This window comes from Aptenodytes forsteri, unplaced genomic scaffold (assembly GCF_000699145.1).
Source record: "Aptenodytes forsteri isolate BGI_AS27 unplaced genomic scaffold, ASM69914v1 Scaffold26, whole genome shotgun sequence".
NCBI lineage: Eukaryota > Metazoa > Chordata > Aves > Sphenisciformes > Spheniscidae > Aptenodytes > Aptenodytes forsteri.
In genome coordinates, this window is record NW_008794125.1 from 5,897,342 (window position 1) to 5,912,638 (window position 15,297).

A 15,297-nucleotide genomic window follows, 5' to 3' on the forward strand; every position below is an offset into this window, starting at 1 on the left:
GCATATAAGAAAATAACCTGTTAAGAAACAGAAAAATCGCCAGCTGAATTTTTGCCTGTGAAACAACAGGGAATGATACATTTCTGTGAGTGAAGCACTGGACTGGATCTCAGTAGTTCTCACTCGGTTTCTGCATCAGCTTAGATTTCAGAGGTGTCCAGCACCTCTAACTTATCGTGTACTTCAGTTCCCAATATACAGAACAAGTTTATTACTTCCACTATGTAGCTGAATTGTTGGGGAAACACATTCATCGCTATATAAATGCTCAATACAGAGCTGATGGGAACCAGATGAGATGGACATTAGATACAGACAAGGTTGATACAAAAAGAACAGAAGGGAATGTCAAAAAAGAAAGGAAGAAAGAAGAAAAGCAAAAGAGTTCTTAAGAAGTTGGCAGGCCGGTTTCCTATTCCAATTTTGAATATCCACAAAAGGATTTTTCAAAAGTACAGACACATAAACACTTAGAAGAATAATATAATAAGAAACTATCAGCAGAATAGCTACAGTAGTAAGATGAAATAAAAGAAACGGTTTTACTGACATATTGAACAGTTTCATAAAGAAAGCAAATCCCTTATATTCAGACAAAAAAACCACTGATTATGCAACTGTAAAGCAATATGATAGTCCACATGACCTTATCTTTTAAATCTAATTTCCAAAATCTAACAGTAAACAGAGATGATATAAAGCATAATCATGACTGAACACTAGTAGCCTCCAAATTTTATGTTTCTACTTAGTTGTGAGCTACATCATTAATAGCGGTATTTATGCACATAAAAGGGAAAACACGAACAGAAATTAGCTGAAATTTATCATCAACTTTTTGTTGAAGGACAGCCAGCAGAACCCTTACTATGTTAGCACAATTTTAAGAACAACAGCCCAGCCCCACCCTAACGGCAACAAAAAATTCTTCCTTTGCTCTGCTTTATTTTCAAAAGTTGCTTAAACTGCTTTTTCAAATTTCATAAATTGAAGAAAATAGCATCTTCAATTTTATCATTGGCAACAAATTTTAACGGTTGAAACTCAATAATCCTTCATGGCATTGTTTTTGCCAATCCATTAGGCTAAATACCTGGCTAACCTGGAAAAATTAAGAGAACAAAAAAATAGTATTGTCTCATGCAGTTTCATCAGCAACTTTTTTAATGAGCTAAGCACTGCTTTAAGAGTTTAGAGCTTATAGTGATTTGGTCTGGAAGAGAACTCTGTAGGTTCTGAACTCTGGTCCTGCTCACAGAGATGCCAAGTTCAAAGTTGGGTCCAGTTGCTCAGGGTCATATCCAGTTGAGTTCTGAGCATCTCCAGGAACAGAGATCCCACAAGCTCTCCACACATCCCATTGTAAAGCTGGACCACCCTGATTGTGAAAATTTCTTTCCTAAGATTAGAACATACAATTTCAAAACAATTCTAGTAAGCTAATAAAGAAAACTATTCTCAGTTGCTTCTCTATTTTCAGTATCCAAATGCAGAGTTACAGTTAACCATGCTGATCTGGGCAAACTCCAATTCAAATATGAATAGCTAAAATTATACCTTTGATTTTACAAGCAAAAGTTATTTTTTGATTTAAAATATGAACATCAAAATGAATCAGCATCTTGCAGAGTCAACTTAACCTTTCCCCGCCCCTGGTTTATGAACCCTTTTATGACCTGGTCTTCACTGGCTAAAGGTAGAAACAGGAAATACTTGAATGACCAAGTCTCAAGTCTTCCAAATTTTTATAATCAGCCCCTATTCATTGTTTTTAACATCTTGTAAATGTTTTTAAAAAACAAAAATATAGTAAGTTACTTGCTATGTTTTCACAAATAGAAATAAGATGAAAAAAAATCAAGTAATGAAAAAAATTCAAATATAGTCAATGCTGACACATTTTCATAAAACATTTTTGTATAGACTTATAAATAATAAATTTTCAAATGCTAAATATTCTTCATAAGAAACCAAGACGATACTACAACAGGCTAGAAGTCAACCTAGTGGTTTTCGCTAGTCACCTCCATTGAAAAGGTATAAATGGGAGTTCAGAATACCTTGATAATTAATCAAAACCAGATCCTTTGCATTTAGTTCCTATCTGGTTTCCTTGTATACCATCTGGACAATTAATTCCTTTCCTATCTCTCTCATGGTAAATATTATTACCACCTATCTGGTCCTTGTATACCATCTGGACAATTAATTCCTTTCCTATCTCTCATGGTAAATATTATTACCAATTAATTAATGGTAAAAATTAAAATAATCATTTACCATTTTTCACCAGTGTTGTTTCTTGTGAAATTCTAAATGTGTTACTACAAACTAAACATTTAACACATAAGACTTTCTCCTTCTGTTTGTGTATGTAAGTATGATTGAAGCCCATTTCTCAAAGCTTAAGTGTTTCTCCAAGCTAAAACAAACCACTTTTCAAATACGATCCTCTCCAAACCTTTATTTTTATGCCTTACCCTCCCAAACTCTGAAACCTTGACCTCAAGATCAAGGAATGAGGCATTTTTATCCATTTGAAAAAAAACAGAATCCCTAATTTAACACCTGAGAAGTTCCCTCAGGAAATGAACGCAAAAGAATGACAGGGACATGTATAGGCAATGGCTATAAGGAACAGACACAAGAGATATGAGAAAAATTTTAGATATTTACATGGTAAAAGAATGCTACAGATAAGCTTGAACACACTGCTTAAAGTCAAGACAATTACTTGAAGAAGGGAAGAAAATACTGCATACGGAATTCCAAGGTAAGGTAAAATAGATAAATCGAGGCAAGCCAGATGAGGGAGAAATGTACTGGATCAGTATTTATGATTTTAGCATAGTTATATAAACATTCTGCAGTGTTCTCATTAATTGTAGGGAATTTTTGAAGCGAAGCAGCAAAGAGTTTTAAAATGGACTGGATGCAGCCACAAGTACTGACTGTCTGGAGGCACTGATGACAGCCACAGGAAGACTCATGTGATGTGGTCCAGGATCAAATCTGGACCTATTTGGGAAGTTACCACATCCCTTGCCTGGGTGGACTATATTTAAGCATGGGCAGACAAGTAAGATACGCTCTGAAGAGAGTGTTCCTTTGCTTTATTCCCTACCACTGAAGCCACCTGGTTGCTAATAAAGGGAGGTCTCATTTCAAATACCCAAGAACCTCCCATCTGTTGTCTGGAAACAGAGCAAAGAAGAAAGGATCTCTCCATCAATCCTCACCCACACTTCACCAGAGTCTGACTTTCCATAGGTACGTGCTTGCCTTCGCTATTGTTCATTGCTTTCCCAGCTCTACTCTTGACAGCAACTTCTCTGTTAACAAAGCTTTAAATAACACCAATAGAAATCATTATTTCTTCTAAGTAAGGAGGATTAACAGAAATAACTGAATTGGTGATAAGCAAACTGAGGATACCAGACACTTTATTTTGCTCTGTTTTAAGAGGAACAAGTTTGCTCAAAGTGAAAACAAAAATGTTGTAGAAACTCATTTTTTCAGACAAGACAACTATTAAAACTGTCTGAAAGTACCGCTGTAGTCTGTTCTGTTTATAGGGGCTCTGAAAACCTGAAGAATGAGCAGAGAATCGGGCATTTCAGCTGATGTCCAGTAACATTTTCATAAAGGAAGCTGCAGTTACTAGCTAGTAAATGAAACTTTCTCATATGGTTGCTATCCAGATATTAACACTCCCTAAAAGCTGGTATTTATTTGCGGGCTGGGGGATAAGTGCAGGGGAATGCCTGAAAAGATCAGTTCAGTTGAAACAAATCTGTATCACCAAAAGAATTTCTTCTTCACAGAACAAGATTACTTCATGGTACTTATTGATTTATTGACTACAAGACAGTCCTGAAAGGAACTACTCAATTGGATTAGATGTAGCTATTATAAAAACACATTTTTCTTTCAAGAGCAATGTGAAGTTGTCCAAGAAAATAAAATGCACAAACATTATGAGTGCTGAGCAAAAAGAACAGGCATTATAATGAATGATAAACTGAATGAGTAAATTATACCTCTTGCAAAAAAGAAACAGGTGCATCATGTAAAACAAGTCAAGTATTTATTTCTTGTACATGGCATTGGTAGCATCTCAGTTACAGTCTACTGGAGTTCGATGTGCTATTTTTTGCAACACTTCAGAGTAAGCAGCACATTGCAAAAGAGAAAAAAGAAATCCCAACTGGGACACTTATAGGCCACAGTGATATAAATAATAAGATGGTGGAAAATCTAAGGCAATGAAAAAGTAGGTACATTAAAAAGGGAGATTTTGGAGAAAAGAAAGCTTAATGGAAATGTAACAACTGGTATAGACAGGAGAAATCAGAAGTCAGAACAGTTCATTTTCACTAAGAGATACACAATAAGCACAGGAATTAGTATCAATAGGACACTCCAATAAACTTGGTGCCAAGTCACAATTTTTCCCAAGTATATCCCCTCTTCCAGATAGCCACCTCCAATATCAAGTCAGCATTTATGTTATCATCCCATTAAAGCTATTGCACTATTTTAAACCAATACGTTATCTAGTATATTTCATCCTGGGTTTGGATGAGCTATTAATTAAGCTGGTATTTAAAGCAGTTCTTCCTTCCAGAAAAGAAATAACATCTACAGTAAATAAAAAACATATGAATGAAGCAAATATAAAAATAAGTTGTTTAAACTACTGAAATTATAACGCTTTCCATCACTACAAAGATGCTAACCATAATAACAGAAAATTCAACTGCATAATATAAATTAAAAGGCAAAACAAATGAACTACAAAGGTCATACATGTTTATCTTTTTACAATGTTTATGGGCTGAGAAGTCATAATTTATTTCTCTATTTTAACTATTTCAAGAAAGGAAAATTACTTCCGTGTCTCATCTGTAAGATGTAATCAATTTTTTTTAAAAAAATTCCAACAATTCATAGCAACATAGCAACTGACACATCAGACAGTCTAAGAAACATCCCTTAAGCTCAGATCTTCACCAGGTACTCTGTGTGCTTTCACAAAAACCAAGAGCCTGTGTTCGACAAACTATAAAAGGAAGCTTCCTGCACTCAGCCTCAAGTAAAATGCGCATCACCATGTAAGTCATAACTTCTCTAAGAGGACAAAGCAGGCAAAAGGAACCGACAGCTCTGTTTTGAAGCATTTATAAATATAACATATTGGATATTTCAATTAGCAATCTCATTTTCTTTCACTTATTAATTACCTTTCGTAGTTGATTTGTGAAAAATAAAGTCTGTAACAAACTGTTCATGTAACAAGTTGCTCCCTGGTTCTTTAAGCCAACATATCCTGTGTGCTTCTTTGAATCCCACCTAGAAAATAGTTAGTAGTTAAAAACAAGATAGTTTTGTATTAACTGTAATAAAGAGTATTTATTCTAAGGTAGCACTGCTGGTAGGTATCAGCTACCCTTCATCATTGAAGTTCAAGTAACAGGCTACACTTCACTACTGCCTGCCAGTAACAACAGTCTTTGCAATTAAATGCTTTGTGATTTAGTTAGGTTTTTTTCATTATTTTTTAAGAGATATTCTATATGGCAGAAAAATTATTTACTATGAAAGTGTACTGGAGCCCAGAATAGTACTTTTAAGGGCAAGTCTGCATTTCAGTACAACCGATATGTTTAAAAGTAACATGAAGCAGAAAGACTGAGATGAGGCAGTTTTAAAACAACTGTAAACCAAGGCAAGTTAGATAGCAGAGCCACCTGACTGTCTCTGAAACCCTTATCAGCTGTAAAATCAGAAATGTTGAAGCTAGATTTGCAGAGATGTTAAATCACAAATCAATTCATACAGAAGTTAAAGTTCCACAACATTATGCTGACTAATGCAAATGGAAATTTAACCTATACAAAAATGTATGTGACTAATGAAAAATTTTGCCATGCGAGAATTCATCAATTAAAGGTGACAAGTGAGAATGTCTAATGAGAGCTACAAATATTAATAACACAAAATACTTGAACAATCTCAAGCAACATAAAAATATTAAGAATTTTATTTTTAAACAAAGATACTTACGCCACTCCATGTGGAGCATCTGCTTGAACATAGACTTCAAAAGTAACTTTGTCCTCTTCTATAAAGCCTTTTTCAGGATCAGTAACTTCCTGTAGAACAGGAATGACACACGAACATGAAAACTGGATCTTGCAACATGACTGTATCCAGTTAGACTTCACCTAATTTCCAAGCCTGAGCTATCAGTAATAATAAACTGAAGAAAGAAAATTGAAGGACACCAACAAAGCTGTTTTTCAGCTTAATACACTTTAATTCTTTTTTGATGTCTCAATACAGGAAACTTGTTCCTGGCTTTTAAGGTTTTGCAGTACTATTTCAATTTTCTGTGGGTAATAAGAGTCAGTAATCAAAGGCTCTGCTTCTTCTGGACAATATTCCAGCCAGATGAAAAATTAAGGGCCCAACCTTTGAAAATGCTTAGAAAGCCGTCTCAATTCAAGATAAGCCTTAGTAGTATTATTAGAGCATTAAATATCTGTACTCATATCCAAGGAACACATGGAAATGCAGGAAAATCTATGTTGCTTTAGAATAACATTGATTATCACATAATAAAACCAAAACAACAAGCATTCAAATATGCAGAAAATAACAACGAGGGAATACTTAAATCAGAAGGTAAGTGAAAGCAATCTACAATAATTAAGTACAGGAATTTATAAGATATTGAAAAAGACTCTTCAGCAACGACAGAAAAAAAATAACAGCTTGGGGGAAAAAAAAACCCTTTTCTATAGGTATCTCAGTATTCAGGAGTGCAAGTTCAAAACTGTTCCTATCTAGTAACAGATTAATACATGTCCAATTACTTACACTCCAGGCCATGAAGTTGGAAAAACCCCAGTCATTTTCCTTATGAAAGAACAAGTGACTAATACGACGACTGAATGATTTTTCATCATCCTTGTAGTTTATTATCTTGAGAACTGCTTGTGCATGACAAGACCATGACCTATAAATACAAAAGAAACATTTGAAACTCGTTCAAAACCAAGCTTTTTGTAGTCATTAAATTTTTTTTGTTGTTGTTGTTAGGGATTTTTGGTACATTACTTTCACATATAGGAATTTTTTTTTTTTTTTCCTTATTAGATGTTAAGATTTGGTTAATTGTTATTGAGGGCATGAATCCCTGGGGCTTTCTGAAGCCACATTATGAATGTGAAGGTGGAATGGAGATTTTCTTACAGCGGCAATAGTGTTAAGAAAGTACTGCGGGGCAATCGCTCGCAGGTAACGGTGGTTTAAGAAGCTAACTGCTCTCTAAGGTGAGCTATTTCTAATCTACTTCAGTGCAGATGGGTAGGCCAACTCAAAGCAGTCTTGGTGTCTCCAGAGTGTGAAAACTCAGCCTTTGGCTAAGGAAAGGAGGTGGCGGTTCTACCCTCCCTCCCACAAGATAAACTCCCCAATTTTCTCAGCAGCACTTCTTTATGACCATGCCTGTTCAAATTCATCCCACTTGTGCAAGACGATCAGACTGAGTATCAGTTCAGACAAGGTCTTGTCACTCTCTCATGCAGTGGCATTACTGCTTGCTTAGCTCCACCAGCTACATCTTGGTTGATACTTTTGAAGATCACGTTACCCTTTATCTATGACTACTTGTGTGTGAAACAATTCTCCTGTGACTACTTAATACACCCTCAACTTTCTTTACCTTCTGCACTGAGCACTCACCTTTCAGATTACAAAGGTGATGGAAAACAGCAACTTATTATTCAGAGTGAACTATAAGTTGTGTGAGATTTGGTGCAAGAATGGAGTTACCCTACTGGAAAGGATAGCTATGAGGGGTCTGCACTCTAGCTGGATAAGCTGCAGTAATACACCAGAAATTTGTATTTATCTTTTTAAATTTCCCTATCATTTACAAAAGTGGTCAAAGACAGCCAATTTTGATTTGCACACAGGACTCCAAGAACATGTACATGTTTGTATCTCGCTTTATGAGCAATGAACTCCATTTAAGGAGATGAGTACCTCATACACCGCTCTGTCTCAGTTGCTAGCAGCTACCTGCTCACACGCTTTACAGGGCAGGATTTATAGCTCAGCAGGGTTAGAGAAGCTCCAGTAGCATTTCAATTTGAAATAAACCCAGAACTTTTCCCATGCCAAGAAAACTGTTAGTCAAAGGCTTCTCCCCAGCAATCAAACAGAAATATATCTAAATTCTACCACAAACTTGTAGCTACACAAGCTACTTTTAGCTCCTCCTAAAGAGAGGATTACTCTTATGATTCAGGATTTAGAAAGGGGTGGGGGGGGAAGGGGACTGAAACCCTTGCAAGAATTCTTTCTTCTTGCAGAAAGCTAGGTAAAACAATTTTTTTAGATGTTTGTATTTCTTGCAATACAGATTAACTAGTATCAAATGAGAACTTGTACAATAATTAAAAGGGTCTTACGTGGAATCAGATTCAGCATTGCACTGAAGGAAGAATCCTACGCTTTTTTGGTGTGGTCTGTCCGGGTAGAGTCGTGGCATAACCATGATCTTCCATGGCAAATTTCGTACAAAGCAAGGAGGACTGAGAACCGACTCGCTCAATCTGTTGAAGCGTTCAACTGTAAACTGAAATGTTGCTTCTGATCGCCAACTTGTATCTGTAACACACACACACAAAATTATTTGTAAAAACTGATGTTCTTCACTCCAAAACGTCATTTTCAAAAATCACACAATGTGAGCATGTTTTATGTAGTGGGGTATTGGAAGCAACCAAAAAAAAAAACCCCAAAGCCCGAGAGGCACTGAACTCCTTAGCAACTGAAGTTTCAATGTTTTCATTTTGAAAAACACTGCAGCACCATTCAGGAAAACAGAGCACTGAAAGACACATTCCTTTTGTACACTATTTTCTTAGATAATTCTTTAGCACTAGAATTTGCTACCACTCAAGTTTCTGCTAAAGCAGTGGGTACAACAAGACAGAGACATCAAATGCTTTACAACATACATCACAGCCCACTCTAACTCTTCTATGTTGTGTAGTATCTTCACAGCCCAGTTTAAGTCAGCTGCTTGCACGAACCAAGATGTGCAAAGGATTTTCACAATCTGTTCAACTGCCCTATTGATACCAGGTCACCATTTAGTTGTTTTCTGCATGCAACAGTATCTTTTCAAAACAGATTAACCCCATGGTTGGTTGTTGGGTTGTTTTTAAATCTCATACCAGTTTGCTGAATAGCTCAAGAGTAGGTCCTGTATTCTTTCTGGTATGTGAAAATCTTAGAGATTTTTAGTGGTCTAAAACAAAGTTAAATGAGACGGTTGGTTGTTTTTTTTTTTTTTAATAGCTTATTTTGACACACACAATTAAACTAATTTTGCCTTCTTCCCACATCCCCAGTTCTTCATATACCACAATCTGTTCTGCTTCTGTTGTACACAGCTATAACAGGGTGCTGGAGAACTGTGACAGCTTCAGGAAGGCACAAGACTGGGCTCTCTTTATTGTGACACACCTCGTATTGCATACAGGGAGGAAAAACCTGCAGCTTATCCCAACAATTTTACAGGGCAGAGATGAAATACAGAATACGCACAAGACACTCCTCTCCTTTTCTGTGGTTCCAACTTAACACCTGTGTAACATGGAAAGATTTGCTACTGGGCGTAAGGAGGTTTGAGCAGCATACAAGGCGGCAGACAGCACCCATGGTCAGACTGCTATTCTCACACCACCCATGGGTGATGCAGAACCGAAGCAGATGTGTCACACGTGCAGTGACACCCAAAACCAAAAGCACTGAGGTACAACGACACCAAGACAGAAATCAGATCATGAAATTATGTGACAAGGTGCACAGTATACAACAAATGTGTTATTTCTGTACATGCAAAGCAGTCGTTCACTCAAAGCTTGGCATGGCACCAGAGACAGTGTTGAAGGATTTTTAAAAAAAAAAGTCCTGGTTGCTACCTTACTTAAAAAAATGAAACTCTCTTGATTACAACATGAAACATTGTAAAGATCATACACTTCAATACAGAAAATCAAAAAGTTTTGCCCACAACTGCTGGGGAGCTTTGACAGATTTCATTCTTCTCCCTTGCAAAATGGTTTTCTTTTTAAGCAGTTGTCCTACTTCTGATATTGATCTTGGCAACACAGTTGATCTTATCTGTGTATGGCCTGACAGCCCTAAGCATTCCAAATTATCTCTTAAAAGTAATAGTACTACAGCAGAAACCAGCTTCCTCTCTCCTCTACACCTGCAATGACCTTCACATTACCCTGTGCTGTCAGCGTCCTCAGTAACGGAAGAGTTCAAAGGATTATTTTCTCCTCTTTTTCCCTACATGTAAGTGTAGCTAACCAGTAGTCTACCACCTACTTAAAAACTGTTCCCTACCCATTTTACCTACTCACTGCCTGTTAACAGAGTAGAGAGCTGGTCTTCTATGACCAAGAGCCAGACAGGCTGCAGCCAAAGGAGCTGTACGCTCTCAAACTTGATTCGCAGGCAGAAGCAAAAAAAACCGTAACATGGTTAACAATTTAAAAATCAGTCTTGCATCACATGTATCTCAAACCAGCTCGAGAACGCCTCCCTGTTCACGATCAAGATCAGTACTTCTGGGCTTAGTCTAAGCTTCTGAAAAATGAGCCGACCAAGTTTGCTTTCTGCCTCCTTTGATGCAGCTTTCAGAGCGCTTCAGCACAAGGATGCAGCAGCGCTGCTACGGCGTCAGCTAAAAAAGGCAGCCCACGCAGCATCTGCAGAGAAAGTTTGCCTGTATTTCTTGATTTCTTTTCAGGAAAGCCTGTGCATGAGAACTCACCAGGGAAGGGTACTCTTCTCAGTAAAATATTTGAGCAATCACTAGTAACTACTCCACAAAAATGCAGCCTCATAACAAAGGTCAACCCTAAAATAGAAGTTTCTTTAAAAATACAAAACACAACCCCCTGAAATAACAACCTTCCTTTCCTTCCAGAAAGCCCGTATTTTTAGCAAGTGAAATCGATTAAAACATGAATTATATTTAAAAAAGAAGTTTAAATAGTAAGTGCGATGAGCATTCTGAGCACATAAATAAATAAAACCTTTTTTCACCATCACAAACATGTCCACCAGTTTTCCAATAAAAGACTGCAATTGGCAGCAAGATAATTTAGTAGTGTGTCCTGGTTTCGTAACTGGCAAGTAAGACTATAAATCCCTGAACTACAAACGTGACACACGATCCTGAACACAGGTGAAAAGAACAGTCCCAGCTGACAATGCCCGGTGAAATTACATGCAACGGATTATATTTGCTATGTGGAAAAGATTTTTTCACTCTTGAGATGAATGTCACATTTAGCACCATGATACGACAAAGATCCTTCAAATTGGAGATCCAAATACAGAACATGATCCATTTTATGACTGAAGTACATATTTAAGTGTTTATACCTTTGAGAAAAGCAGATTTCTTTATTCTCTTAGTAAATGTTGCTACCTTTAAAGTACATTGAGGTTATTAAAATATTCTGAACCTGAATTATTAATGGAGAAACTGGCTGAATATTCTATGAATATTTTAATAATGATCCAAATAGCCATGTGCTAGTATTGCATGCTGTAAGATGGATGCTTCTGAAAGCCTCCTAGCCTCTGCAATTCTTCACAGAAATGAGACTTCAGTAGGTAATTGCAAAGCTGTAAGTTTATGTTTAGCTAGGGACCTTCTCTTTGAACTTTAACTTCTAAAGGGAATTTATTCTGTGTGCTGTTTTGAATACTGATGCACTTGCAAACAAAATTTGATCAGAACCTTGTTTTTCTTATTTTTTATTTTATTTGTGGAAGCTGCTATTCCAGCTCACAAAGCTTGCTTCATTGAGTCATTCTCTATACAAAGCATAGCACATTCCTTCAGCTGGTTCTTTTTAATTGCTAAGACATCACGCATAGCAACAACAGGTTCTAGTCAAACCGCTTGGGAGAACGCAGCCTTATCTGAAAGTCCTGTTGGTGGTCCACTGCTGCCCCCATTACGTGTTCTTCACAATGCCTGTGGTTAGTTGCCTAGCAAAGGGGATGAGAGCTGCACTTTTTTTCCCCATCTCGTCAGTCGTTTCCTTTTGTGCTAAGCAGGAAGAACAAAACCACCTCAAAAGTTTCTTGAACTCAGAAATTCACCAGAAAGCTGGTTTCTATGATCCAGCTGGAAGCATCAACCTTTTATCCTACTCTTCACCACTTTCGCAGGAACCGTTAAACTCTAAGATTTTCATTGAAGGGGTATCTAAATTCTCTTCATGCATTCTTTATCAGCTCAGTTTGCTGTTCGTCATAGCAAGTGGGATCAATGGAAAACAGAGCATGTTTACCAGAGGCCAATGTCTCCCTCCATTTTTTCCTATCTTGTGGATCTCCAAGCTGTCCATTATACATGTACATCATGCTGCAAACCAGGACAGCAACAGAACAAACAGCAAGAGAGCAATTGCACTGATGTGTAAATAATGCAAGAGCAAGCAACTAATCTGATTTACAAGACTTGGAAAAGAGGCATCATCCACTTACGTGATGCAAGTCTTCAGGAATGTTTTTGCAATTATAATATTTTGCAATAACACTATTTTCCACCTGTGTCAATGCAGAGCTATAACAGCACCAAGATGTAGCCAGACACTCCTTATTCAAATATGATAATGAGGAACTATTAGAGTATTGCTTAATAATCACATTTTAACCCTGAAAGATGTCCCACAGCAGGGTGGACCAAAGCTCCTGACCATACTGAAAGTCCACAAAGACATGAGTACTACTATAAACACAGAAGCTTTCACAAGCCTTTTGCTGAATACCTTCAGATGCTTCTTCCTACCGCGACACCTTCATATCCAGGTCTCTGAGACAATTCGAATATTTGATAAATGGCAGAAACTGTTTTACAGCAGCTTTTTGGTTAAAAAGTCAATGTTACCCTGAATGAAGAAGTGTACATCTGATTACTTGCCATCCTCGATATGGCCTGGGTTTCATCAGCTGCTTCTGCAGCTTAAGTCCCTTTTGCTTAATTTGTGCAAGTATATACAGACCAACTTCTGGACAAATTTTTATACTAACTGACCAATGTGTTATCTACTGGCTGTATCGATAGCAAACACTATCAGGCTTTCTACCTATAAACACCATTACTGAGAACAGAAGTTCAACAGAGCTGTCCTTGCCAGTCAGTCTCAACTCATGGGATCTTCTCTTGCCACCCTCCAAATCCCATGGCCCGACAAAGGCATTTAACATCTTTAGAACAGGTAACTTGATTTTGATAAACACAGAATTCCCTATTTCAGTCTCAGCTAGTTACTCTGAGCAAGAAATCAAAGCCCCCTGAATGAGATCAGGCAATCAGACAAAAAAGATTCACAGGCTAAGCAGACCTCATTTTTACTTTATTACGAGAATCTGATCATAGGAAACCTTATCTTTGCCAATAATACAGAGGCAATTCAACCATGAGATGCTTTTGTCCTGAATTTAAATCATATTCTCTTCATGGAACATTACTATTTTCTATCAGTATTCTATTATATGTTCCTTGAATACATGAAAGTAAGCACTTTTCTGACCTTTAACCTCAAACTCTGACTTTTCTCAAATTCACTCAGTATTTTGCACAAATATAAATAAATATTTAAGCCAAGTCCTGAGTGTATTCTCACAAGACAGCAGGAAGTAAGGAATCGGAGGGGAACAAATCCCACTCATATTTTGCCTCCCTTCTCCCAGTTCAATTTTATTTAGTTCTTCAAAATAAGAGCAGCCTCCCCCCCATATCCTCTCCTAAGAAAAGAAATATCATTGTACATTTTCCTCACTAAACATAATAACAGACTTAAGTGAATTACAAACTCATTATCCTTCTTTAAATAAGCCTAGACACATCTACTTAAAAATTATTTGATCTTCTGTAACAGAAAAAACCGTACACCTTTATTTTAATTTAATAGACCAACAAAAAGATTTCAAAACCACATGTCCCCTTTTATTAACAGGACATCAATACATACTTCTTCCTTTGCATTTGCAAGTAAAAGGGCATCAGAATTGGGGGGTGAATGTTCCTCAACAGAATAGGTACCACTGACTTACCATACAAAGACAAAAACTGATCACAGCTGCCACCTGACAAGAGAGTAGGACAGATAAGGATTCTAAACATCCTGAAGGAATTGCATAACTGACAAAATTACTATTCAGCAAAGCACCAGCTGCAGTACATTTAAAGGGACGTATCACAAAATATAACAATGGACAGTATCGCTTTCAGCAATTTTTAAATGAGTACCTAGAAAGAGTAAGAGAAAAAAATCCCAAGCCCTCAGATGCCTAATCCTATTGTATAGCTATGTTAAAAGGATGCCTTTACAGAAAACCAGCAGTCGTAACTACAGAGGGTTTCATTTTTTTAATGAGCTGTAGGTCAGAGAACACAGGTAAGACATGGACCGCTTTGTCCTCAAAAATCATAAAAATAAAGAAGCCAACAATCCACATGTTTTTATCAAATATTTACTTACCATCTTCCATGTCTTCTTCAGTGTTGTTATGTCCGTCAGCCATTGCTACATTCCCATTAATGACAGGATTTTGAGTAATTCTCGGAGGATCATCTGTATCTCCAGCTAACACAGAAAAAAATATAAAGATTAATCAGCTATATTAACATTTCTGTCTCAGGTAGTGCTTATGAGACACAAATGGCACACTTTTGTGCAAAACAGTATCTACTTAAATTATAGCACAACAATTGTACTGGTATGTGTCTAACTGTAAAATTCCTCAAATAGATGAATACTTACGGATGAAGCAAAAAGTCTGCATTAATGCAGAACAAAAATAGGAAGAACAAGAACACAAATGAAGAACATAAATTGGTTCTTAAGTTACCAAAGGCCTTACAGTCAGCATCTCATAATCAAAAGAATGTTTATTAAATAAAAATGGAACTTTTAAATTACTTTTTCTGGCGTTCCACATTTTTATACACATACAAGTTTCTAATAGCAGACTTTCTAAATGAACAATTTACTTTAAGACTTCTTCACTCCTACTGCTTTTTTAAAAAAACCTAAACATTTCATCAAATATAATGGTTAAGATTGAAATCTTACTTGGGAAAAACTGGAAAGGAAATCCTTTACCATCTCAGGAACATTTTAGAGGTAATATTTTCCAGTTTCTAGCCATAACTGCTATTAAGTTTTGTTACAGAAACTG

General features: G+C 36.7%; 1 protein-coding gene across 1 annotated transcript in view; it reads right to left on the reverse strand.

Moving 5' to 3' along the window:
• The window catches only part of USP7 (ubiquitin specific peptidase 7), a 44,907-nt gene extending 30,205 nt beyond the window's left edge, over positions 1-14,702 (reverse strand). The window contains exons 1-5 of the mRNA XM_009278091.1: positions 14,598-14,702; positions 8,481-8,679; positions 6,883-7,021; positions 6,067-6,155; positions 5,244-5,352 (exon numbers count right to left, since the gene is read on the reverse strand). Of these exons, the coding sequence (XP_009276366.1) occupies positions 5,244-5,352; positions 6,067-6,155; positions 6,883-7,021; positions 8,481-8,679; positions 14,598-14,640 (579 nt within the window). The 5' untranslated portion in view covers positions 14,641-14,702. The remainder of the gene's footprint in view (positions 1-5,243; positions 5,353-6,066; positions 6,156-6,882; positions 7,022-8,480; positions 8,680-14,597) is intronic.
• Positions 14,703-15,297: the final 595 nt, after the last annotated feature.